Source organism: Mirounga angustirostris, unplaced genomic scaffold (assembly GCF_029215605.1).
Source record: "Mirounga angustirostris isolate CCGP_5_RB_7025 unplaced genomic scaffold, mMirAng1.0.hap1 SCAF_1, whole genome shotgun sequence".
NCBI classification, from domain to species: Eukaryota; Metazoa; Chordata; class Mammalia; order Carnivora; family Phocidae; genus Mirounga; species Mirounga angustirostris.
Window position 1 is genome coordinate 213,027,123 of NW_026991709.1, and position 23,676 is coordinate 213,050,798.

Here is a 23,676-nt window from a genome sequence, read left to right on the forward strand (position 1 = left end):
AGATTTTATTTATTTATTTGACAGAGACAACAGTGAGAGAAGGAACACAAGCAGGGGGAGTGGGAGAGGGAGAAGCAGGCTTCCGCGGAGCAGGGAGCCCGATGCGGGGCTCGATCCCAGGACCCTGGGACCACGACCTGAGCCCAAGGCAGACGCTCAACGACTGAGCCACCCAGGCGCCCCATCATGTGCATTTTTGTTTATGCATCTGGAAACGTGGGTAACATTTTAGAGAGGGGGAAACTGCAACTCAGGGACTAAAGCGGTCCCGGGGTCCACCCCAGGAGCGGCCATGCGGGAGCTGCGCCTCGCATGCGCTTGTCCCGTGCTCAAGGGAGGCAGGAGGAGGGATGCAGCAGTTCGGCATCGCACCCCTCAGCTTCAGGACCGGGGTCAGAGGAGAGCGGGCGGGCTGGCGCAGGGGCCGGAAGTCGGCCTTTCGACTTCCTAAGTGTGACTGACGCCCGTTCCAGCCAATCGGCTGCCTGAAGGCGAGCCTGCCGGCCAGTGGCGATGCGTCATCCGGAGGACCGGACTCCAGCCCGCTGGGCCTGGAAGGCGGCTGGGGGCGGGGCGTCCCGAGGGGCGGGCGCGTAGACCAATGGGCGGCGGGACCGCCCCCCGGGGGCGGGCACGGGCTGACGCGGCGACGTCGACGCAGGTCGGCGCGTCCCGGCGGCCGAGGCGGCGGGGCTGGAGAGGGCGGCGGTGGCCAGCGCGGCAGAGGGCCGGCCGGGGCGCGGGGCCGCGGACGGTGCGGAGCGGGTGCGGCTCGTGGCCCGCGGCGGGCGCGGGAGGCCGAGGCGGCGTTCCGGGGGCGCGGGGGGGACGTTCGGAGACCTCCTGGGATGAGCCGGCAGGGGAAGGGGCTGGGTCGGGGCTTGCGAGGGGGTGGCCGCCTTGGAGACGCTCGAACCCGGATTTAGGGCTTGGAGGGGCCTGTGGAGGGGGCCGTGGCGGTGTACCCTGGAGCTTGTCCGAAGGTTGGGGGAAAGACAATGGAGGCGACTCTGAGATGTGGCCCTTTGCGGGTGGGGGAGACGGGGTGCGGGCCTCTGCAGGGGTGCCTTCGAGGAGCGGGGAAGCGGTTGGTGCTGTCGGGACGGCGGAGGTCAGGGGCAGGCGACCGTGGGTGGGGGGCTGGCCGCAGTTTGGAAGCCATTGTTCAGTTCCCGAGGACTTCAGCGCACCGCTGAGGAAGGTCTTAAGAGATCTGTGGAGGTCAGGGGTTTGTTGGGGGAATGGGTGAGGACAGGAGGGGTTAAGGTCGCAGATGGGCAGGGAGGTGGGGGGTGTTGGCCCTGGAACGACTTAGCAGGTTGGACAGGCGTAAGGGAGCCCCGGGGTTTGGGGGTGTGCAGTGTGGGGGGAATTTGCAGGAATGTGGGGGGGTGCTTTGGATGAGCAGGTCGGGAGAAGCCTAGGAGGGAGAGGCAGAGAAGGGCAGGGGCAGTGTGTGGGGAGCCAGAGGTGTGGGCCTGGGGCAGTGTCGGGGCCAAGCCTGCACAGTGGGGCTTCCAGCGACCTTTTGGGTGGTGCGGTGTCCAAGTGAGGTAATGGGAAAATACCCGGCCCGCCACATGCATGTGCCTTTTATGAGGAGTGTGGAACTTCGTTTGGGGGCACAGGGTGGGGGAGATTGCTCCATGTAGCTAAGAGTAACAGCTGGCGTCTCACTTCTTCCCTGTTTCCCCTTTCTCCTCCAGGGTCACAGCTAGGGGACTCCCTGAGGTCCTGTCTCCAGCCTTGAGCGAGGGGAAGGCACCAGAAGGCAGACTGCCCACCATGTCAACGTTCAGGCAGGAAGACGTAGAAGACTACTATGAGATGGGGGAGGAGCTGGGCAGGTGAGCAGGGCCAGCCGCCGGGCCTCGGGGCATGGGAGAGGGGCACTGTGGGGTTTCCGGATAGTACCCCCCTCCTGTCCTTCATCCTCCTCTCGGAGGAGGAATGAGTCAGTGGCATGTGCTGGCCGGAGGAATTTAGGCTTTGGAGTCAGGTGGCCCTGTCCGCACATTCTTGTTCTGACCTTCTCTGCTGGGGAGAAATAGAATTGGAGCACCTACCAGCGTTCCTGCCGTGTGGCGTGAGAGCAGTAGGTGGTGGCAGTGTTTGTTGGTAAAGGTCTGTCCCTCTATTTAACCCTCTCTTGAGGGAGATGATTGGTTTTCGTGCACGTTTGCAGGAGAGGCCTCCTGTCTGGGCCCACGTCCTTGCCAATTGTTTAGCATTCTTGTGGGAAAGAGCGGAGGTTTCCCATTCCAGCCAGGCAGCTGATTTCCTGTCTGGAGGGGCCTGGGAGTGTCCCCTGAGAACACCGTGCCTCAGACTAGCCAGGCACCATCCGTCCCCACCCCCCCCCAGCCTCAGACCTTATTTGGTGAGTTCGCTGCTGACCAGCCCCATGATGTCACCAAAAGGGAATGTAAATAACTGAGTCGGGTCTCACGCCTTGGCTGAGAAAGTGTTTCAGGCTCATTTGGGATTCTGAAGTCCCTACTTTAGGAATTTCCTTAATAGAGTGGTAGAGAACGTAGGCCCCCCCGCCCCCCCCATCTCATCCTTTATTGTTGGAAATGTGTTAGGTCCTCCCGCTGAGGGCAGCTTGGCCAAAGTCAGCCAAATGTCCCATGTATATGCCCCTTCACCCACCGATTCCGCTGTTAGGAATTAATTCCACAGGAATATGTATGTGCAGACCCAGTGACCTAAGAACAGGGTAGTCGCTGTAAGGATTTTACGGGAAGTTTCTTCAGTGGTCCAGCTCCACTGCCTCTGGAGCGTTACGCGGCCTGTAGAATGTTCGCCACCCAGAAGCGTACTGAAGGTTTGTAGTAGCTGGGTCAGTTTTAATAATTAATACATTTTATTTAACCCAATAGATTGAACTATTATCATTTTACTTGTAAGCGCGACAAAAATTACCGGTGAAAGATTTTACCACCGAAAGATTTTACCACCGAAAGATTTTACCACCTTTTTTGGGTATGAAGCCTTTGAAATCTGGTGTGTGATGCACACTCCCAGCACATCTCAGTTCAGACTGGCGTGCGGGCCACCGCGTGGCCAGTGGCTGTCGTCTTGGGCGGCACGGCTCTAGCCGATGATCCCAAATGTGCTCGGAGATCCGTGAGGTGAAGGGTTAGAGGCACAGGGTGCTGCGCACGCCGTGCCACAGTTTATATGAGTTATAGATGTCTTTTGGACATCCCAAGTTCTAGTCTGTCTTCTGTTACTTTGGTTCACCTACGAAAAGACCTACAAGGCAGGTGCACCTGCCCTCCCTGTTTTATAAAGAAGCGGAGGCCGAGAGGAGGGAAGCAGCTTGCCCCAGGCCATGCAGACTGGAAGTGGCCATGTGGGATTCCAGCCCTGAGACCAAGCCCTGCTGGCTGCAAAGCCCAGGTGTGCTGGAACCAGAGGTGGGCATTAGGCTTCTGCCTGCCCCCCTGGAAGAGGCCCAGTAGATGTCCCAGTGAGGCGGAGCCCTATGCATTGGGAAGAGCGTGCATCCTTGTGCCCGGACAGCATCCTCTCCCATGCTCGCTCTGCACCTTGGCAGATGCCTGCCGCAGAAGCTCTCAGTTTCAGAGGCAGGGGAATTAGCAGCCCGGCATCCTCGTGATGAGGACCACGAATAAAGCAGGGCCATGTTTTCTTGTCCCAGGGGGGATGGGGCTGCATGAACTGGAAGCAAGTGTCTTTGTGTGTGTGCTTGGGAGGGGTCGGGGGATTCTTTCTTCCTAGTTCACCTTCACACTGATAGTCTTGGGAAATAAATCACTCTGTGGGTTGACAACGTGGACTTCCGCTCTGGCTTCCACTTCATAGAGTGGTGCGTGCACTTGTGTGGGCTTGGGCTGCCACAGCAAAGTACTGTGGACGGGGCGCCGTGAGCAGCAGAGATTCATACTCTCCCGGGCCTAGAGGCGGGAGGTCCAAGATCAAGGTGTCCGCAGGGCTGGTTCCTCTTGAGGTGCCTCTCCTTGGCGTGCAGATGATCATCTTCTCCCCATGGCCTCACAGGGCTGTCTGTCTGTGTCTATGTGTCCTTCTCTCCTATTAAAAGGACACCGGTCAGATTGGATTCATCCCACTCCTGTGAGCTCATTTTATTTTATTTTATTAATTTAAAGATTTTATTTATTTGAGAGAGAGCACACACAAGCGGCGGGGAGGGGCAGAGGGAGAAGCAGACTCCCCGCTGAGCAAGGAGCCCGATGCCAGACTCGATCCCAGGACCCTGACGCTTAACCGACTGAGCCACCCAGGCACCCTGTGTAAGCTCATTTTAACTGAATCACGTCTTTAAGGCCCTGTCTCCGGATAGTCCCGCTCTGAGGTGCTGGGGGTTAGGACTTCAACAGGGATTTTTGAGGTACCCAGTTTAGCCTGTAATAGCATTTTTTTGCCTGTTCCCATGAGCCTTGTCTTACTCGTCTTCATTTGTTAGTTCACGTTAGAAAGAAGCAGGGAAAAACAATCTTTCTATCTGAAAACGAGGCCCCACGTCCAGCACTTAGCCCAGTGCCGCTGGCATGGGGTGAACGTTCAGAATTTGATGTCATTTCCATTGGGGATTTGTCATGGGACTTGCTTGGCTAGTGCAGGCAGAAGAGAGGGGAAGCATTTCAGGTGACGGGAGAGTTAGTGGAGACGTGGAGGGGGCAGGAGAATAGTGTCCCCCGAGGACCGTTGTGGCAGGTTCAGGAGGTAGGGGGGTGAGGCTTGACAAGGAGCACTGCCTTTCTTGGCTGACCTGTGCGCTTGGCTTTTGGATGAATGTTTGAGTCTCCTGTCACCGCCGTCACTGATCACCACAATTCAGTGGCCTAGAAGGACGTGCAATTATGTGAAAGGTCTGGGAGTCTGGAGTCTAAAACAGACCTGTAGGGCTGGTTCCCCCCAGGGCCCCAGGGAGACCCAACTCCTGCCTTTTCCCGGCCCGCGGGCCCCTCTCCATCCTCACCGCCAGCAGTGCAGGGTCTGCTCATCTCTGGGACTTCCACCTCTGCCTCCCTCTCCTGAGGACCTCGTGAGGATGCCGGCCCCCGGGAACCCAGGATCACCCCCACCTCAGAGGCCTTGACTTGCTCCCACCTGCAAGGTCCCTTTTACCAGGAGCGGTGATCTGTTGACAGGTTCTGGGTTTCACCCGTGGGTGTCTTTGGCGGGGCCATCGTTCAGCCCACTGTGTTAGTAGGCTGCCCACCTTGAATGTCCCCCATCTTCTGATTGAGCGTGGGTAGAACACATCTGTGCTGGCACCATGGGTTGGTCCACTTACTGCACAAACCCCCTTGGGTCCCTCACTCGTCTGTGTGTCTCTGTTTCTAGGCTCGTTCTGCCTGGCCTGGCCTGCCTCTGCTGTTGCCAGCTTTGGCGAGCCTACCTGCCTGTCCCCATCTCTGCCCTTCCTTCCTCGGAGCCCTCCCCCTCACCGCCCTGTCTCTTTTCTTTTGATCCCTGGTGGTGCCTTGACGTTTTTTTTTTTTTTTTTTTAAAGATTTTATTTATTTATTTGAGAGAGAGAATGAGTTAGAGAGCATGAGAGGGGGGAGGGTCAGAGAGAGAAGCAGGCTCCCCGCTGAGCAGGGAGCCCGATGTGGGACTCGATCCCGGGACTCCAGGATCATGACCTGAGCCGAAGGCAGTCGCTTAACCAACTGAGCCACCCAGGTGCCCCTTGACGTTTTCTTTCAGGAGCGTGTGCTTTGTCTTGCACTTGGTCCCCGCTTATGTGGAGTCAGCAAAGTACGGCCTGTGGGCACATCCGGCCCTAGCCTAGTGTGATCCTGCCTGCCTCTGAACCTGGAATGTTTTTTTATTTTTTTAAAAGGTTGTAAAAACACACAAGAATTATGACAGAAACCACATGGCCCATAAGGCTAAAAATATTTATTGTCTGGCTTTTTTCAGCCAGCTCTTGAGTTAAAGTAAGTTAATATAACTAAGTTCTTGGATAGCAAAATAATTTGGACATTGGACAGCTCCCTGGGGTACAGTAAATAGGATTTTTGTCTCTTTTAATAACTGCTCTCTTGAGATATAATCCACGTACTGTACAGTTCACCCATTTACAGTGTGCAAGTTAGTGATCTTTTAGTGTATTTACAGGGTTTTGCAGCTGTTACCCTAAATAATTCTAGAACATTCCATCACCCAAAAGCAATCCTGTCCCCATTAGCTGTCCCCATTACCTGTCACCTCCCCAGCCCCCGGCCCCCACGAGCCCCCTTCCCGTCCGTGGATGAGCCTGTTCTGGACATGTCACCCACATGGACTCACACCCTGTGTGGCCTTCTGTGTCTGGTTCCCTCCCTGAGCGTCGTGGGCTCGGGGTCCGTCCCCGGGCCCACGCGTGTGGGCGCCTGGCTCCTGTTTGTGGCCGATTGACATGCCTGTGTGTGGTGGACATGTATTCATCTGTCGATGGCCATTTGGTTGTTTCCCCCCTTGAGGCTGCTGGGAATCGTGCTGACTGAGGATTTGCGTAGAACCCTCTCTGTGGATTTCTGTTGTCATTTCTCTTGGGCAGACATTGGAAGGAACTGCAGAGGTGCGTGGAAACTGTGTCTAAGCTCCCATTTCCGTGGGTGCAGGCTCTGGCCCCCGTCCTCTCTGTCAGTTCGAAAATGTGTGTGTTCCTCTTACTTGACCAGTTGAATAAGAAGTTAGTGGCTTTTTAAGTTTTTTCTTAGGTTTTTAAAAATGACAAAATAGACTATGGAAAGTCAAATCAGTGTAGAATCACATCACATAAAAGATCCCCTCTGGGGCGCCTGGGTGGCTCAGTCGTTAAGCGTCTGCCTTCGGCTCAGGTCATGATCCCAGGGTTCTGGGATCGAGTCCCACATCAGCTTCCTGCTTCTCCCTCTCCCACTCCTCCTGCTTGAGTTTCTGCTCTCGCTATCTCTCTCTCTGTGTCAAATAAATAAATAAAATGTTAAAAAAAAAAAAGTAAAGACCCCTCTTGGCCGCCCCGCCCCTCAGTCCCCTCCTCTAACACGGTGGCGAGCAGGGTAGACAGCTCTCAGGGCCTCCTGCCCGCTGTGCCCGAGGAAACACCTCTTGTCGGCTGCTTTCTCCTGGCTGCCTGGGATCCCACCGGCCCTGGGATGGACTCAGTTTCCTTTTGTAAACACTGAGCCACTTCCCTGCTCTCTGCCTGGCAGACCTGCCATGGCCACTTTGGACCCACCTAGCAGCTCACCTGCCACCTGGCGGGGCTGGGAGGTGCTGTCACAGAAGCCCTGTCCCCTCCCCAGTCCCTCGCCGGGCCCCTGCTCACTCCTCTGTCCCCGCAGCGGCCAGTTTGCCATTGTGCGGAAATGCCGACAGAAGGGCACCGGGAAGGAGTATGCGGCCAAGTTCATCAAGAAGCGCCGTCTGTCGTCCAGCCGGCGGGGCGTCAGCCGGGAGGAGATCGAGCGGGAGGTGAACATCCTGCGGGAGATCCGGCACCCCAACATAATCACGCTACACGACATCTTCGAGAACAAGACGGACGTGGTGCTCATCCTAGAGCTGGTCTCGGGTGGGGAGCTCTTCGACTTCCTGGCGGAAAAGGAGTCGCTGACGGAGGACGAGGCCACTCAGTTCCTCAAGCAGATCCTGGATGGCGTCCACTACCTGCACTCCAAGCGCATCGCCCACTTTGACCTCAAGGTGGGCTCCAGCAGGGTGGCGGGTCCGGGGAGGGGGTCCAGCTCTTACAGCACAGAGTGCAGGCTGGTGACCTGTGGGGGCTTCCCAGGGGAGATTGGGGCTGTCTTGGGGACGCTGGGCCAGCAGAGCAACAGATCTGCTATACCCCCAGCCAGAAAACATCATGCTGCTGGACAAGAACGTGCCCAACCCACGGATCAAGCTCATCGACTTTGGTATCGCCCACAAGATTGAAGCAGGGAATGAGTTCAAGAATATCTTTGGCACCCCTGAATTCGTGGGTATGGCTCTGCATAGTGCCTTGGGGCCGGGGTTTGTGGGGCCATTGGAGGATCCCTGGCCTGTGGGGGCGCCTCGGGCCTGGCCCCTGGGCATCTGGCCCACCCCCCTGATCTCCTCTCCCGAGTCCTGGTGTCGGCACGTGGAGGTCAGGCCACCCTGCCCCCCGCGCCCCCCCCCCCCAGGTGGGCCCTGCTGCTCCCTGTGGCCGTATCCCCGTGCTTCCTCAGACGTACCAGCGTCCGACCCCACCCCTTGCGTCTCCCTGTCCCCGCAGCTCCGGAGATCGTCAACTATGAACCCCTGGGTCTGGAGGCGGACATGTGGTGAGTGGCGGGGAGTGGTGGGGCCAGGGCTGCCTGCTGCTGAGCTGAGCACACACCCGCCTGGCATGTAGCCCCTTTGTTCCTCAGGGAGTCCCTCAGCCTGGGAGCTGCCAGGCCACAGCCTCAGGCTGGGATGTAGGCCATCCGCCTGGTTGTGGTGCTGTTGGGTGTGGGCAAGACAGACCACTGCCTTGGAACGGGGGTCGGCAAACGATGGCCCGCCAGCCAGAGCAGGTCCGTGAGCTCAGAATGGTTTTCTTGTTAAGGTGTTGTTACACACAAAACAGACAAGTAAGGGACAGAAACCGTGACCCAGAAAGCCTGAAACATTCGCTTTCTCACTCTTTGTAGGAAGAGTTTGTCAGCCCCGCTTGGAGCAAGGCAGGCACAGAGTCCCACATCTGCCCCAACCCCTCCCCTGCCCAGTTTGAGCCTTGAGGGGTGGGTGTGGCCAGATGAGCTTGGGTGCCCCATCCTGAGACACCCAGAGCTGAGGGAGGAACGCCCTTAGTGGAGGCCGTGCAAACCCTGGAAGGAGAGCAGAGCAGGCCATGGGCTTTTGGCTTCCCCGTCTGGGCCAGGTAGAGGTTCTGGGAATTGGGGTGCCACCCCCACTGCTGAGCTGACTGTTCCTCTCTTCTTGTGTGCTCTGTCCAGGAGCATCGGAGTCATCACCTACATCCTGTGAGTGCCTGGTTGGTGCTTCCTGCGTCTCCTGGGGCCCTGCTGGCTCAGGAAGGCTTCTGGGCAGGGACAGGGACCGTGGGCTCTGACCCGCCACAGTGCTCAGTGAACTTGGTGGGTGGGTGGATGGATGGATGGATGGTGGATGGATGGATGGATATGGTGGATGGATGGTGGATGGGTGGATGGTGGATGGGTAGATGGATGGACAGATGGTGGATGGGTGGGTGGGTGAATGGATGGATGGTGGATGGATGGGTGGGTGGGTGAATGGATGGATGGTGGATGGGTGGGTGGGTGAATGGATGGATGGTGGATGGGTGGGTGGGTCGGTGAATGGATGGATGGTGGATGGGTGGGTGGGTGAATGGATGGATGGTGGATGGGTGGGTCGGTGAATGGATGGATGGTGGATGGGTGGGTGGGTGGATGGTGGGTGGGTGGATGGTGAATGGGTGGGTGGGTGGATGGATGGTGGATGGATGGATGGTGGATGGGTGGATGGATGGTGGATGGGTGGGTGGGTGGGTGAATGGATGGGTGGGTGGATGGATGGATGGTGGATGGGTGGATGGATGGATGGTGGATGGGTGAGTGGATGGATGGATGGTGGGTGAATGGATGGATGGTGGATGGGTGGATGGATGGTGGATGGTTGGATGGGTGAATGGATGGATGGTGGATGGGTGGGTGGGTGGATGGAAGGATGGTGGGTGGGTGGGTGGGTGGATGGATGTATGGTAGATGGGTGGATGGATGGGTGGGTAGGTGGTGGATGGGTGGATGAGCAAATAAATGAATTTGTGTAGGAGGGAAAGGTGATTCCTGTCTCAGGCTCCTGGAGAGCCCTGCTCTGTGCGGAACAGGTTTCCCTGACCTATTCCCTCAGGCGCCACGGTTGGACTGTTCCTCACCTCCATCCCTGTGTTAAGTAGGCCCCCACTGCTCTTTCTTCCCTTGTCAGGTGGCTTAGTGATCCACCCTGAAGGTTTATTTTTTTTAGATTTTTATTTATTTATTTGACAGAGACACAGCGAGAGAGGGAACACAAGCAGGGGGAGTGGGAGAGGGAGAAGCAGGCTTCCTGCTGAGCAGGGAGCCCGATGCGGGGCTCAATCCCAGGATCCTGGGATCGTGACCTGAGCCGAATACAACGCTTAACCCACTGAGCCACCCAGGCGCCCCACACCCTGAAGGTTTCTTAAGATTTTTTTTTTTTTTTTTAAGGTTTTATTTATTCATTTTTGGGGCGCCTGAGTGGCTCAGTCGTTAATCGTCTGCCTTAGGGTCCGGTCATGATCCTGGGGTCCTGGGATCGAGCCCTGCATTGGGCTCTCTGCTCGGTGGGAAGCCTGCTTCTCCCTCTCCCACTCCCCCTGCTTATGTTCCTTTTGCTGTGTCTCTCTCTGTCAAATAAATAAAGTTTTTAAAAAAATGTTTATTTATTCATTTTAGGGAGAGAGTGAGCACAAACAGGGAGGGGCAGAGGGAGAGGGAGAAGCAGACTCACGGCTGAGCAGGGAGCCTGACATGGGGCTCAATCCCAGGACCCTGGGATCATGACCTGAGCCAAAGGCAGACACTTAACTGACTGAGCCACTCAGGCGCCCCTTACCTTGATCTTTAAAAACAAAAACTAGGGGGTGCCTGGGTGGCTCAGTCGTTAAGCGTCTGCCTTTGGCTCCTGCTTCTCCCTCTCCCACTCCCCCTGCTTGTGTTCCTTCTCTCGCTGTGTCTCTGTCTGTCAAATAAATAAATAAAATCTTAAAAAAAATTAAAAACAAAATAAAAACAAAAACTAACTGAAAAATATTTAAAAACCCATCTTGGGGCACCCAGGACAGTGTCCCATAGCTTTAGTCAGTTCTGGTGCGCTCTGCCTGGGCCACGAGCCAGGTTGTTAGAGGCTCCCATGAGCCGCCTTGGCCTGGAGAGCCTGCCGGAGCGGCTTACAGAACTCGGAACAGTGTGCTTACTGGTACCGGTTAGTTATGAAGGCCAGAGATTCGGACCAGCGGCCAGATGAGGAGGCATGTAGGGCGAGGTCTGGGGGGGCTCCGAGCGCAGGAGCTCCTGTCCTTGTGGACTTGGAGGTAGGCACTCTTCCCCACACGTGGAGGCATTCAGAACCCAGCCTGGAAACTTCAAGCCCTTTCAGGGAGGGGTTTCACGGAGGTCCCGTTGTGGAGGCCCGAGTGATTAAATTGCTGATGACGAACTCAGTCTCCAGCCCCTCTTCTTGCCCCAGCGGATCCATTCTGCTAACCCCATGGCCGCTTCACCCAGCCGCCAGCCCCAGCCCAGCCCGCGGTCATCTAGGGCCCTTCCAACCAGAAGTAGCCGCGTTCGGGTAGACTCCGGTGTGGCCGAAAGGGGCTCGTGATGGGTGGCAAAGGGCTCTTCTCCTCTTACCACCTTGCAGCCACTTCACAAACCAAGGCTGGAGGCCGAATATCATAACCGGTACTCCCACCTTCTTAGTTCTTAGTGTTCAGGAGGGTACGAGGCTTACGGAGCTCTGTGCCTGAGGACGGGTGAGGACCAGGAGGGTATTTCTCATACGGCACAGTAGCTCGTGCCCAGAGCCCCATGGGGTGGTGGGGTGGCCCCCCAGCACAGCTGCTCAGGACGCACACGATATCCTTGTGTCATCTCTGGTGACGTCCGCCCTGCCCGGCTGGCATGGTGTTGGCCAGGACACCCTCTTGGGAAGTCACCAGCTTTTCCTCTGTATTCACTAAACGTTTGGGGCAGATGCTTCCAGCATCCTTAGAGACACTTGCCCCCTCTTTAGTGCCAATTAGCGGCTGAGCATGACATTTTGGTGCTTCCTGGTGGGAGGCTGGGGGCCGGTTGGGGGCAGGTTCTGGGGGAATGCGGGTGCGTGGGGGAGCCCAGGCCCCAGCATCCGCTTTCCTCTGTGTCCAGCCCCCGAGGTGACAGGGACCAAGTGCCGGGGACGCTGAGCCCTTTGTCCTCCTTCCAGTTTGAGCGGCGCCTCCCCGTTTCTGGGTGAGACCAAGCAGGAGACCCTGACCAACATCTCGGCCGTGAACTATGACTTTGACGAGGAATACTTCAGCAACACCAGTGAGCTAGCCAAGGACTTCATCCGCCGGCTGCTTGTCAAAGACCCCAAGTAGGAACACCGGGCTGGGCAGGGGGCTGGCAGGGAAGGCCTTCTGGCTCCCCGAGAGCGTGTCCCTCCATGCTGTCCCCTCTGTGTAACTGGGAGTTGGGGTCAGCGGTGGATGCTCAAGTTGGCTCCCGCTGTGTCTTGAAGAGCTGTTAATTCCTTGCTGATGTTTAAGATAGTTTTCCTGTGAAATTCCAAATTCCTCAGGTACTTTTCCCAGGAAAATCTAAAACTTCTGGCATCACGGAGCCCTCATTCACAGAGAGGGGCTCCCGTTGCTGACAGTCCTCCCCTGGCGCGAGCCGCTCAATTCCTTCCACCTCTCTGGTCCCTCCTGTGGGCGCCGGAGTTGGCGAGACCCAGCGTTCGGTCTCGCCCCAGCTCACAAAACCCCTCAGAAAGCATGGAAGACCCTGGGGCCTGCGCCCCCACTGGCCCCTTCATGGGCTCCTTGCTGGCTGAGCGGAGCATATGCTCTGGAGATCACAAGTAGTTTCAAGGGCATTTAAAGGACTTGCCCCCAGGCTGGAGGGGAGTCCCTGGGGGTCTGTGTGTAGGAGTCATCAGAGGTGGGGACGGAGAGCAGAGGTGCGGGGGAGAGCCTGGAAAATCCCTTCCCTGTTTGCTCGTCTCTCCGCCAGCCTCATGGGAGGATAGGGCACATGGCATGCATGGCACTAACCAGGGTGGGGGGCTCTTCCAGGAGAAGAATGACCATCGCCCAGAGCCTGGAGCACTCCTGGATCAAGGTGAGGTGGGTGGGGCAGCTCCCACTCAAGGACAGCAAGGGTGACACGGCCTCTGTCTGGGGAGGGCCCCCGGGGCAGTGGGCCTGGGTGGCAGAGGGCATGGGGTTTGCCCCGAGGTGGTGGTGGTCTCCCTGTGGTGCCCGGCTGGCTCTTCAGCCGCTCTGCACGCAGCAGGGATCCCTCCCACAGAAACTTCCAGAATGGGTGGTGTCCCGGCCAGGAGCAGCAACCTTCTGTAAAGGGCCAGTCTGTGTTTTCTTCGCCACCGTCTCTGGCGTGACTGCTGAGCTCTGCCCTCCTGGCAGGAGAGCGCCAGGGCCGCGTGCTGGTAGCCCAGTATCTGGGAAAGCCGGCCGAGGGCCACGTGTGGCCGTCGGTGGCTGCTGCCCGCCCCCTGCCTGCCCCCCGCTGAGGTCACGGGCCTGTGTCTGCAGGCGATCCGGCGGCGGAATGTGCGGCGTGAGGACAGCAGCCGGAAGCCCGAGCGGCGGCGCTTGAAGACGGCGCGTCTCAAGGAGTACACCATCAAGTCCCACTCGAGCATGCCCCCCAACAACACCTATGTCAACTTCGAGCGCTTCTCCAAGGTGCTGGAGGAGGTGGCGGCGGCGGAGGAGGGCCTGCGGGGCCTGGAGCACAGCCGGCGCCTCTTCCACGAGGACATCGAGGCGCTGACGGCCATCTACGAGGAGAAGGAGGCCTGGTACAGGGAGGAGAACGAGAGCATCGGCCAGGACCTGCGGCGGCTGCGGCAGGAGCTGCACAAGACCGAGGCGCTGCAGCGGCAGGCCCAGGAAGAGGCCAAGGGTGCCCTGCTGGGGGCCAGTGGGCTCAAGCGCCGCTTCAGCCGCCTCGAGAACCGCTACGAGGCCCTGGCGAAGCAGGTGGCCTCCGAGATGCGCTTTGTGCAGGATCTGGTGCGCGCCATGGAGCAGGAGAAGCTGCAGGGCGTGGAGTGCGGCCTCCGCTAGGGCTGCGGGGGGAAGGGGGGGTGGGGCGGAGGGCGCCCGCAGTGTGGGCCTCTGTCACCCCGGGCCAGCCCTGGGGGGTTCCTGAGCTGGGGGGCCGAGGTGGGAGGGGTGCTGGGCTGGGACGCGCTCCATGGGGCTGGGAATTCGAGGCCACTTAGCTCCTCTGTCCCGCGGCCCTGGCAACTCGGGGGCTTCTGGGGCAGCGTCACCCAGGGGACTCTGGGCTCTGCGAGCGGTTGGCTGGTGGGGGGCGGCCTCTGTGTGCAGGGCCTGTGTCAGGGGCTTTGCCCAGGGCCCGGGGCTTGGAATCAGAGGGGCCTCAACTGCCTCTGCTGGACACCAGACAGGAGGCAGCTCCCCCGGGGTCCGCGGTGGAGGCGGTTTCTGACCCGGCTCTTTCCTTCCCCCATGCTCACTGCGCCTCCAGCCCTGAGCTGGCACCAGGACCAGTGGAGGGGATGGCCCGGTTCTCGAGGTGTCGGTGTGGAGGCGCTGCGGAGGGTGTGTGTGGCCGGGCACCACACCCTGATGCAGGAGCCCAGGGCGTCCCAGGTGCGGGTGAGGCTCCTCTCTGAAGCTCCCACGGCCGGGTGCACACCCATGACATGCCCAGCCCCCATCGCGCCCCAGCCGCATTCCCCGGTCCAGGGCTGCCTTTTGGACTGGCAGGGCTCGCGGTAGCCCCGTTGGAGTCGTGGCCCCGGGAACGCTCTGCGAAGGCTCAGGGTCCCGAGTGCCCGTCCAGCCCCTGCGGCTCCGGGGAGAGAAAGCCCCGTTGCCCTGGACCGGACGGGTGGAGGGGTTGCCGCGGGCAATGCTATCGTCCGCCACTAGGTGCCGCCCTTGAGCAGGGTCGAGGGCCGGAGGAAGGGCCTAAGGTCTGGGCTTCACCAAAACGTGGGTCCCCGGCGGGTGGTGCCCTGCGCTGGTTCTCGGCTGTAGGTCGGGTTAAGAGAGTGACACCTGTGCAGGCCGTGGCCCGAGAGTTCCCGGGACAGAGGCGGTCCTGGGCCGAGTGCAGGGAGGAACCAGGCAGGGGCGCTGGCCAGGACCTCGGGATTGGCTGTGGGGTCTGGCCGGGCTGTCCTCCTGTGTGCCTAGGCCTGGCCCCAGGGCTGGGGTGAGCCACTGTGTACCCCTCCGCGAGCCCTGTTGTACCCATGTGCACGTGTCTGCTGCAAGCCTAAAGGAAATAAAGCCCCACTTCCCTGACACACGGCTCTTTGTGCACTCCGGCCCGGGCACCCACGGCCGTGCCTCGCAGGCTCGCGAGTCTGTGCATCTCCCCTGCTGCCCCGGTGCCCTTTGGGAGGAAGAGGGCATCATGGGGGGCCGTGCAGGCTGCCCTGATGTCGGGGTTCAGCTGGTCTCACTTCCTTGTCGTGAACCGGAAGCTTCCAGGCAAGCAGGGTGAAGTCAGAGGGGTTTCCTGCCCTCTTTGGGCCCCAGCACAGAGCCCACCCTGTCCGCTCGGAAGGGATGTGAGTGGCGCGCTTGGCTCCCCTGCTGTGCTCACTGCAGCCTCTGGGTCTGGAGTGTGGTGCCAGGAAGGAGCACCCACCATCCTCTTACTGCCTCGTCCCAAACACCCCGCGCCACGTTTCTTGTCTTTTCTTTTTAATTTAAAAAAATTTGGATCTGACTTACCGTAACATTTATTTCTTTTAATCTTTTTCTGATTCACAACGTGAGGTTTTAGCATTTCAGTAAATTTCAGCTCTTTGACTGCTCAGACCTCAGGTCTTCTCCGTTTGTCCCTGACGGACCTTTGCAGCTGCCTGTCCAGCCCAGGACCTGGTGTGGCCTGCACATGGCGTCTGGCCGTCAGGTCCTTTAGAATGATGACTGAGCAGCCAGTCCCCCTGTATCACACTGTAGAGAGCAGCGGGCCGGCTGGGAGAGGGGTTCCCAGATGTGTGTAGTGTGTGTGAGGTCAGTAGGCCTCCAGAGCCCTGGGTGGGGGCCAGGGATGGGCAGATGGCTCCGGTCCAGCCAGTGCTGAGCAGGTCTCGCATGTCCTGGGGTCTGCGCCAGGCACCGTGCGGCGGCGGCGGGAGGTTGAGACGTCTGTCCTGATGCGGGGGAGGAGGGAGGACTCGTCCATCCAGCTGCTCTAAGATTGGGTAGAAACTGAAATTCACTTTGGACTTAAACCTACACTTTCAGCATCTAGAGTCCCCTGTGCTGCCGGCCTGGATTGCCGGCATCTACTGGGTAATGGCAGGCGTCCTTGCTTTGGAAACAACTTGGCCCCACCCCTCCTCCCTGGGTTATCTTGGTGGCTCCACTCAGCCCAGCCCCAGGTTCTTCATTCCGCCATTTGAGGGCACGGGGAGCCACTTTGGGGTCACATGGTACCTAGCCAGGGCATCTGGCTCATGCCAGCGCTTAGCAGAGAGTGCTGTCCTTTTGCAGAGCCTGTGGGGCTGATAGTTACTAATCCTGACTTTGGCCCAGACTCTGAGATGGCCCCCGTGGATCTCTGCCCCCTGCTGTCGCCCCTTGAGAGTGGGCTGGCCCAGTGGTGGGTTCTACCCAACAGGATACAGCAGAGGTGATGGAGGTCACTTCTCGCATTAGGCTACGTAAGACTGTGGCTTCCATCTTGCTGGCAGACTCAGCTCGCTGGCGCTGATGCAGGGAGCTTGTTGGGAGGCCCAGATGGCCAGGAGCGGCCAGCAAGGAGGAAAGCCCACCACCCGCATGAGTGGTCCCAGAAGCAGACCACTCTTCCCCAGTGGAGCCGTTGGATAAAACTCAGCCTTGGCTGGCACCTGGATCGCAGCCTCCCGAGACACGCTGAGCAGAGGACCCAGGTACGCCAGGCCCGGACTCCTGACCCATGGAGACTGGGGAGAACGTGTGTTGCTTAAGCCTCTGTCTGTGGTCCTGTGTTACACGGCAGCAGCCGACTGATACGCTGAGGAAAGTGAGCTACAACCCCTTGTGGGTTTACTGAACAATTCATCTTCTGCTCCCGTCCTTTGAGGTAACACTGTCTGCTTGCTAAGCCTTCGTTTCCTCTTCTTTAAGGGGCTGTGATTGGGACGTGTGGTAGTGCTGGGCCGCCATCTTCCTTCCACTCTGCGGAGAGTGGACCACTGAGCAAGTGTGCAGAGAGGGCTCCCTGCCGTCTGGTTTGGCCTTGTGCAGAGCGGGGGCGGCGGCGTGCCTGTTTCTTGGGGTGGGTTGGCGGGATGGGCCAGGGAGCCCTGGATTGCATTCCTCCAGCGGGCAGGAATCAGGCCAGACCTGCCCATAGGTTGGCTCAGATTTTGGCTGCAGTGTGTGAAGCTCGTTGGAGGGGAGGGTTTAAAGCTTGTGTCTGTCTCAAAGCAAAGCTCTCTAATTGCAGAGCGACCTCTGGCAAGTTACCCCTTCCTGCAAAAGGCGCCCAACCACAAAATGGTGGCGGCGACTCCTTCCCCACCGCCAACGCCTTGAGGATCTGGGGGGGAGCTCAGGGTGGCCTCTGCAATCGTGAAGGGTGGGGTTAGAGTAGGCGTCGAAGCTGATGGAAGCTGAGTCGGAGCTGGGCGAGGCCACCGCTGCAGGCGTCCCCAGGGCACGGGTTGGGTTTTCCCAGCGTGCATCCCCTGACAGGAGCTGCAGGGAGGGCACAGGGTGGGCACGGGCATCACAGTCGTGACTAGGGCCACGCTGCCCGGCTCCAGAATTGCAGCTCTCACTCGGTGCTCCGCAGCGGCGGCGTGCAGGTCGTTTCACGTCTCCGTGGCTCAGTGTACCTCTCTGTGAAACGGGCAGAACAGAACCAACAGCAGGGGTTGATTTTGAAGATGAAATGGATCAAGATACGTAAAGTGCTTAAAACAGTGCTGGTCACAGTAGCCAAAAGGTGGACACAACAAAGTGTCCACCGACAGATGAATGGATAAAGAAGAGTGGTCCATCCACACCCTGGAATATAGTGTTCAGTTAGAAAGGAACTCTGACCCCTGCCACGACGGGGACGGACCCCGAGCCCATGAGACTCAGGGAACCAGACACAGAGGGCCACACGGGGCGTGAGTCCACGTGGGTGATGCGTCCAGAACAGGCTCATCCACAGAGAATTGAAAGCAACGAGTAGAGAAGCAACGTGATTCACAGCGGCCAAATGGTGCAAGCAATCGGGTGTCCATTGATGGATGAATCAATAAACACGGCCCCACGAGGGAACACTCTCCAGTCTTAGAAAGGAAGGGACCCTGACACCTGCCACGACGTGGAGGGACCCCAACGACACTGGGCTCAGTGAGAGGAGCCAGACCCGGAAGGACACATCCCGCAGGACCCCACTCCCAGGAGGTCCCCAGAGGAGTCCCGTCCACAGAGACAGAGAGGAGAGGGTGGGGGCTCGGGCAGGGGGTGAGGAGTCTGCGCTTCATGGGGACAGAGTCTCCGTGTGGGGAGTTGGAACGTTCTGGAGACGGAGGGTGGGCGTGGCCGCAGGACTGTGAATGTGCTTCATGCCGCTAACAATGGTTAAGCTTGTTAACCCCTGCCCTGTGCCTCGCCCTGCACCCCGCTTCCACCTGGCTGTTCCTGAGGTAGATCCTTTATAATAAACGGGTAATCTAGGAAGGAATCTGTTTCCCTGTGAGCTGTTCTAACGAATTACTGAACCCGAGGAGGGGTGCTGGGAGCCCCAGTTTGAAAACCGGTCAGCCAGAAGTGCAGGAGGCTTGGACTTGGGATGGGGGACAGGTGTGTGGGGCGGAGCCCTGGGCCTGTGGGGTCAGCTCTGACCCCAGGCAGTATCAGACCTGCTTAATGAGAGGGGCCCCACACATGGTGTCAGGAGCGTTGTGGGAGGAGAGAATAGAATGTTCTGTTAGATCCTCGTCAGCCACGGAGGGACCCTGGATGCAGTTGGCAGAAGGATAACGGGAGGCGAGGGGGATACACACAGGGTGTCTCCTGGGGGTTGAAGTGTGTTCCCCAGAAAGAGCAGCAGCTCCTAAACCCTGGAGCCTGGGGAAGGACGCTTATTTGAAAACAGGGTCTTCACAGATGTCATGGGCGAAGATGAGGTTGGACTGCGGATCCAGTGACAGGTGTCCTAAGGAGGCCACGTGAAGACGATCTCTAGAGGACGGGGCAGAGATCGGAGCTGTGCATGCTTCTGCCGCCAGGGGGTGGCAAGGACTGCCGGCCACAGCAGGAGCTGGGAGGGCAGGAAGGAGGCTCCCCTGGAGCCTGGCCGGCCGTGGCCCTGCCCCTGCGCCACCTGGATTACAGACTCCTGACCCCCGGAACTGCGGGGGGCCTGGGGAGCACGTCTCTGTTGTGTAAGCGCCCAGTCTGAGGCCACCCCCAGAAACTAGCCGGGGCTGAGGTTGCAGTGGTGACAGGTGTCCACTGCTGGGCACAGGGTGAGACATGCACCGAGCACTTCACAACTGGCCCTGGTGGTGGTTTCTCCAGTCGGTTTGTACCTGGCCATTTGCAGGCCTCGGCTCCCTCAGCCGGGAGCCGTCAGTGCTGTGATTTCCAGGCTGAGGAAACGTCCCCCGCTGTCCCTCGACCGAGCCCCCGCCTTGCTACCCCAGCAGAATCGGGCCCAGCGGGTTCCCACCTGCAGGATGAGGTGCGGCAGGCAGCCCTGCCAGGAAGTTCCCCACGTGGGCAAAAAGTGCTTGTGCAGGCTAGCGGCCAAGAGAGAAGAGGGTCAAGAGGGGCTGGGACCAGGGTGAGGCAGAGGAGGGGGTCCCGGGGCCCACGCGGGGCCGATGGCTCAGGGACACCCGTGGTCAGGGGCTTGCACGGGGGAGAGCCAGCGACGGCCGCCGCCTCGTGCAGCGATGGCCGCAGCTCCCTGCCCTGTGGGCGATCGTGCCGCTTCTGTTGGGCAGTGTTGTCCTGGGGGGTCCCCTCTGGAAGACCGTGGGCACGACACGCCCTCAGGAGCAAGGCCAGTTGTGCCTCCCACCTGGGGTGTCCGGAAAGCCCCCCTCCCCTGCTGAGCCTCGCTTTGCAGCCTCCCCCTGCTCAAAATGCTGAAGATGAGCAAGCGTCTGGGGGTGGCCACGCAGAGAGCCCCGGGGCCTTCAGCCGGGCCACGTGTCGTGGACGGTGGAGCTCCAGGTGGGCACGCACCGGCCTGGCCCGGGGAGCCCAGGCCGGGCGGGGACGGAAGTGCGGGCTGTGGCTGGCTGCTGACCTGTGGGCCATTGCGTCAGTGGCTTGTGTTTTAATGAACTCCTTGTCGCCCCATTAGAGAAGGCGGGCGTCCCGCCGTGGGGTGAGGGGGGTGGCCGCGCTGACAGCATCTGATAGTGGGCAGATGAGGTCCAGTAGCCATTTATTGGTCACCTGGACTCACAGCCTGGGGCAGCAGGGCAGCACAGGCCCCTCGGGCCACGCAGGGGACGCACGCGGGGACAGAGTGACCCCAGGGGCTGCGGGAGGCGGGCTTTGCTGCGATGCGGCCAGGGGCCCTGGTTCCCGGGGAGGATGAGCTTGGCTCGGCGGAATGATTCGGAGGCTGCGGGGGGAGAAGCAGGAGCCGTGACCGGCCCCTCGGGGAGGGGGCTTTGGGCCGGGGCCCCGTCTGCGGCAGGTGTGGTGGGCGGCACGCGGGGCCGGCGGGTTCTGCTGGCACACGTGGTGGAACCCTAGCGCTACGCCAGTTCGAGCACAGCCCGTCGGGCCCCGGCCCGTGGCGGACACACCTCCTCTCCCTGCTGCCAAGTCTGCCCTCCCTCAGTGACAACGGGCCCATCTGTCTCCCGGGCTGGCAGAGAAGCGTGGAGGAGGAAGAGGAAAGGAGGGCGGCCTTTCTCCCCGATTCCCCTTGTCCTAGGTAGGACAGAGCCAGGGACCCTCCGGCCCCGGGCCGGGCGGCCCCAGAATGCAGGTGTCTTGTGGTGAGCTGGCTATGGTGGTTCCCCTCGGGGAGTGAATGGGGAGTGGACTGGAACTGAGGTCAGGACTTCCTCCCTATCCCACCTGCCCGCCACCCCTGCCCCCAGGCCCCCTGGTGTCCTCCCGCTCGGGGCTGCCCAGGCTTGGGGCGTCCTGTCCTGGGCCCCGGGAGGGAGACCCCCGGGCACCGATCAAGGGCGGCACCTGAGGGGTGCCTGGTGGACACGGGAGGGGAGCGTCGGGTTTGTCTGGGCATCGGGGAGGGCAGGTGCTGCAGGAGAGGGCCGGGCTCGCCGGAAGGACGTCCGCACCGTGCCCAGAGCCACCCACCCGGGCAGTGATGGTTTCGGAGGGAAGAGAAGACTCTTCCCAGGGTCTGGGTGGGAAGGCAGACGGCCGGGGTGGGGGTGAGTGGCCTGGCCCTGCTGTCTCTGCTGGAAAGGGCCGTAGGGTCGACGTCTGACAGACTTGAGTTCAAATCTCAGTTCTGCTGAGCGATTTGGGCGGTGTGATTTCCCTCTCTGAGCCCCAGAGAGATGGTCACAGGATAATCTGATCTCTCGAGGTGGTGGCCCTCGATCAGGGTGACCGAGTTTGCCAGGACAGGGAACTTTCAGCCCTGAAACTGGGAAAGTTCTGGGCAAATTGGGATGAGGAGGTCACCTTATTGCTACTGTTCTCATTCTTTTTAACTGTGGTCAGATACACACAACACAAGATGTACCACCTCAACCATCTCTAAGCGCACAGCTCAGCGGCGTGAAGCACACTCACACCGTCCTGTGACCACCCCCACCCTCCGTCTCCAGAACTTTCCATCTCCCCACACGGGGACTCTGCCCCCACGAAGCACGGACTCCCCACCCCCTGCCCCAGCCCCGGCTCCCACCCTCTCCTCTCTGTCTCTGTGGACGGGACCCCTCTGGGGACCTCCTGGGAGTGGGGTCCTGCGGGATGTGTCCTTCTGGGTCTGGCTCCTCTCACTGAGCCCAGTGTCCTGGGGTCCCTCCGCGTCGTGGCAGGTGTCAGGGTCCCTTCCTTCCTAAGGCTGGAGCATGTTCCCCCACGTGGATGAACCGCACTGTGTGTACCTTCCCCCAGTTCATAGTTTATGGTACAAACTGAGTATCACGTGACGAGCTGATGCTAGTTTCTCCAGGCCCCGGAACTTAACAGATGGAGGAGTTTAAAATCTGTTCCTGTTGCTTTCCCAGCTGGTGTGTTTTCAGACCCTAACTGGAGGCCCAAGACCATCAACTCGACGCCTCCGTACGTGGCCAGTGCACGATTTGTTCCACCTGTGAGAGTGTAAGACTTGAAATCGTTTTCAATCCAGTGAGATGGAATTGGGCGCCCGTTGCTGGACCTGCCATGGTCCCAGTCTTGCCAAAGGCACCAACGCTGTTGTCTGCGTCCTCCCACGTACGCGGCGACCCTCGGTCTGTGCTCACCCTCCATCCATCGAGGGACATGGGGCGTCGCTTCCACCTTCCGGGGACTGAACCTTGCTGCGGTGCGCCTGGGTGGACACCCATCTGTTTGAATCCTGGCTTCCCGTTCTTCGGGGTGTGGACCCAGACGTGGGGTTGTCAGATCACACAGGAATTCTGTGTGCACCTTTCTGCAAACCGCCGGACTGGGGCCCACAGCCCTGCCCCATCTCCACCCCCTCACTGTGCCCGAGGGCCTCGATGGCTCCCCATCCCGCCCATCCCGGCCCACACGTGGTACCCTCGGAGGGCTTTCTCAGTTGAGGATCTTATTGCCACTGCTCTGCCGTGACCCCGGTGTCTGGGTGGCCAGGCAGGGCTCTGGCAATGCCGGAACCCCCTGTCCCCGGGCCCCAGCTCCTCCCTGCGACCCTTCATGCACCACACGGGTCGCAGATGGTTTCTGTCGAGGGGCAGGAACGGGCTGCCTTGGGCTTTGCAGCCCCGAGGAGCTCTGTCCCCGCTCCCGGCCGCCGCAGCTGGAGGGTGGCCCCGGGGACGCACACCTGACCGGGCGTGGCTGCTCTCCTTGCAGACACGGACCTTCCAATTCCGCAGAGCTGTCACCCCTCGTGTGCTTCCCACGCACTGCGCCCCCGGCAAACGTCTGGTGAGTGAACGGTTTTGTGCCCAACGCGTCAGCAGGACAGCCTGTGGGCATTGGGGCATTTTTATCAGCACAGCTGCTGACAAAGCCCTTGGGTGAGAGGAAATCACACTGACGGTTTTGTTTAATCAGAGCAGCTCTATTGGGCTAGAATTAACATACCGTACAACGCACCCGTTTAATGGGGAAGACTTCTTTTTTCTTTTTTTGTATATTCACAGGATGGTGCCACTGTCAGCGGCTGTCCATTTTACTCCTCCTGAAGAAGGAGGCCCGGCCCCAGCCCCTGGCGCCCACTAACCCTTCCGGTCCCTGGATTTGCAGGGCTGGCTCCTTCTGAGGGTCTGCGCGGCGTGCGGACGGCTGTCTCCTCCCCGTGTCCTCACGGGGTCCTCCCTGCGTGTGTGCTTCTGTCCTGAGCACCTCCTCTGTAAGGACACACGTCGGGTTAGGGCCCACCCACCCTTGTGACCTCATTTATTTTTTCAGGATTTTATTTTTATTTTATTTTATTTTTTTTTAAGATTTTTTTTATTTATTCATGAGAGAGAGAGAGAGGCAGAGGGAGAAGCAGGCTCCCAAGGAGCAGGGAGCCCGATGCGGAACTCGATCCCAGGACCCTGAGATCATGACCTGAGCCGAAGGCAGACGCTTAACCGTCTGAGCCACCCAGGCGCCCCCAGGATTTTATTTTTAAGTCCTCTCTACTCCCCACTGGGTATTGAACTCACGACCCCGAGATCCAGTTGCACGCTCCTCCGACTGAGCCAGCTGGGCGCCCCCTCCAAGCACAGTCACATTCTGAGCTCCTGGGATGTTGGGGCTTTAACATATGAATTTGGGGGGGACACGACTGAGTCCATAAGAGTGTCTTTTGGAAGATTTTGATTTTTGTTTGT

At 59.5% G+C, this 23,676-nt stretch overlaps 1 protein-coding gene across 2 annotated transcripts; it reads left to right on the forward strand.

Moving 5' to 3' along the window:
* The first annotated feature begins 621 nt into the window (after positions 1-621).
* On the forward strand, positions 622-15,025 carry DAPK3 (death associated protein kinase 3). 2 transcript variants are annotated; one of them, XM_045863321.2, is made up of 9 exons: positions 622-754; positions 1,707-1,847; positions 7,308-7,668; positions 7,820-7,949; positions 8,225-8,273; positions 8,931-8,957; positions 11,944-12,096; positions 12,797-12,842; positions 13,277-15,025. In XM_045863321.2, the coding sequence occupies exons 2-9, from the start codon at positions 1,786-1,788 to the stop codon at positions 13,811-13,813; spliced, it is 1,365 nt and encodes a 454-aa protein (XP_045719277.1). In that variant the 5' UTR covers positions 622-754; positions 1,707-1,785; the 3' UTR covers positions 13,814-15,025. The 2 variants fall into 2 exon arrangements, with proteins under 2 accessions (XP_045719277.1, XP_045719276.1); XM_045863320.2 differs by having other exon boundaries at positions 635-765.
* The last annotated feature ends 8,651 nt before the right edge of the window (positions 15,026-23,676 follow it).

Excerpts from the sequence above, each read along its gene's own strand:
- DAPK3 (XM_045863321.2), top strand. The coding sequence starts at position 1,786 with ATGTCAACGTTCAGGCAGGAAGACGTAGAAGACTACTATGAGATGGGG. Across the intron at positions 1,848-7,307 it reads ATGGGGGAGGAGCTGGGCAG|CGGCCAGTTTGCCATTGTGC; the intron begins GTGAGCAGGGCC and ends CTGTCCCCGCAG. Across the intron at positions 8,274-8,930 it reads GGTCTGGAGGCGGACATGTG|GAGCATCGGAGTCATCACCT; the intron begins GTGAGTGGCGGG and ends TGCTCTGTCCAG.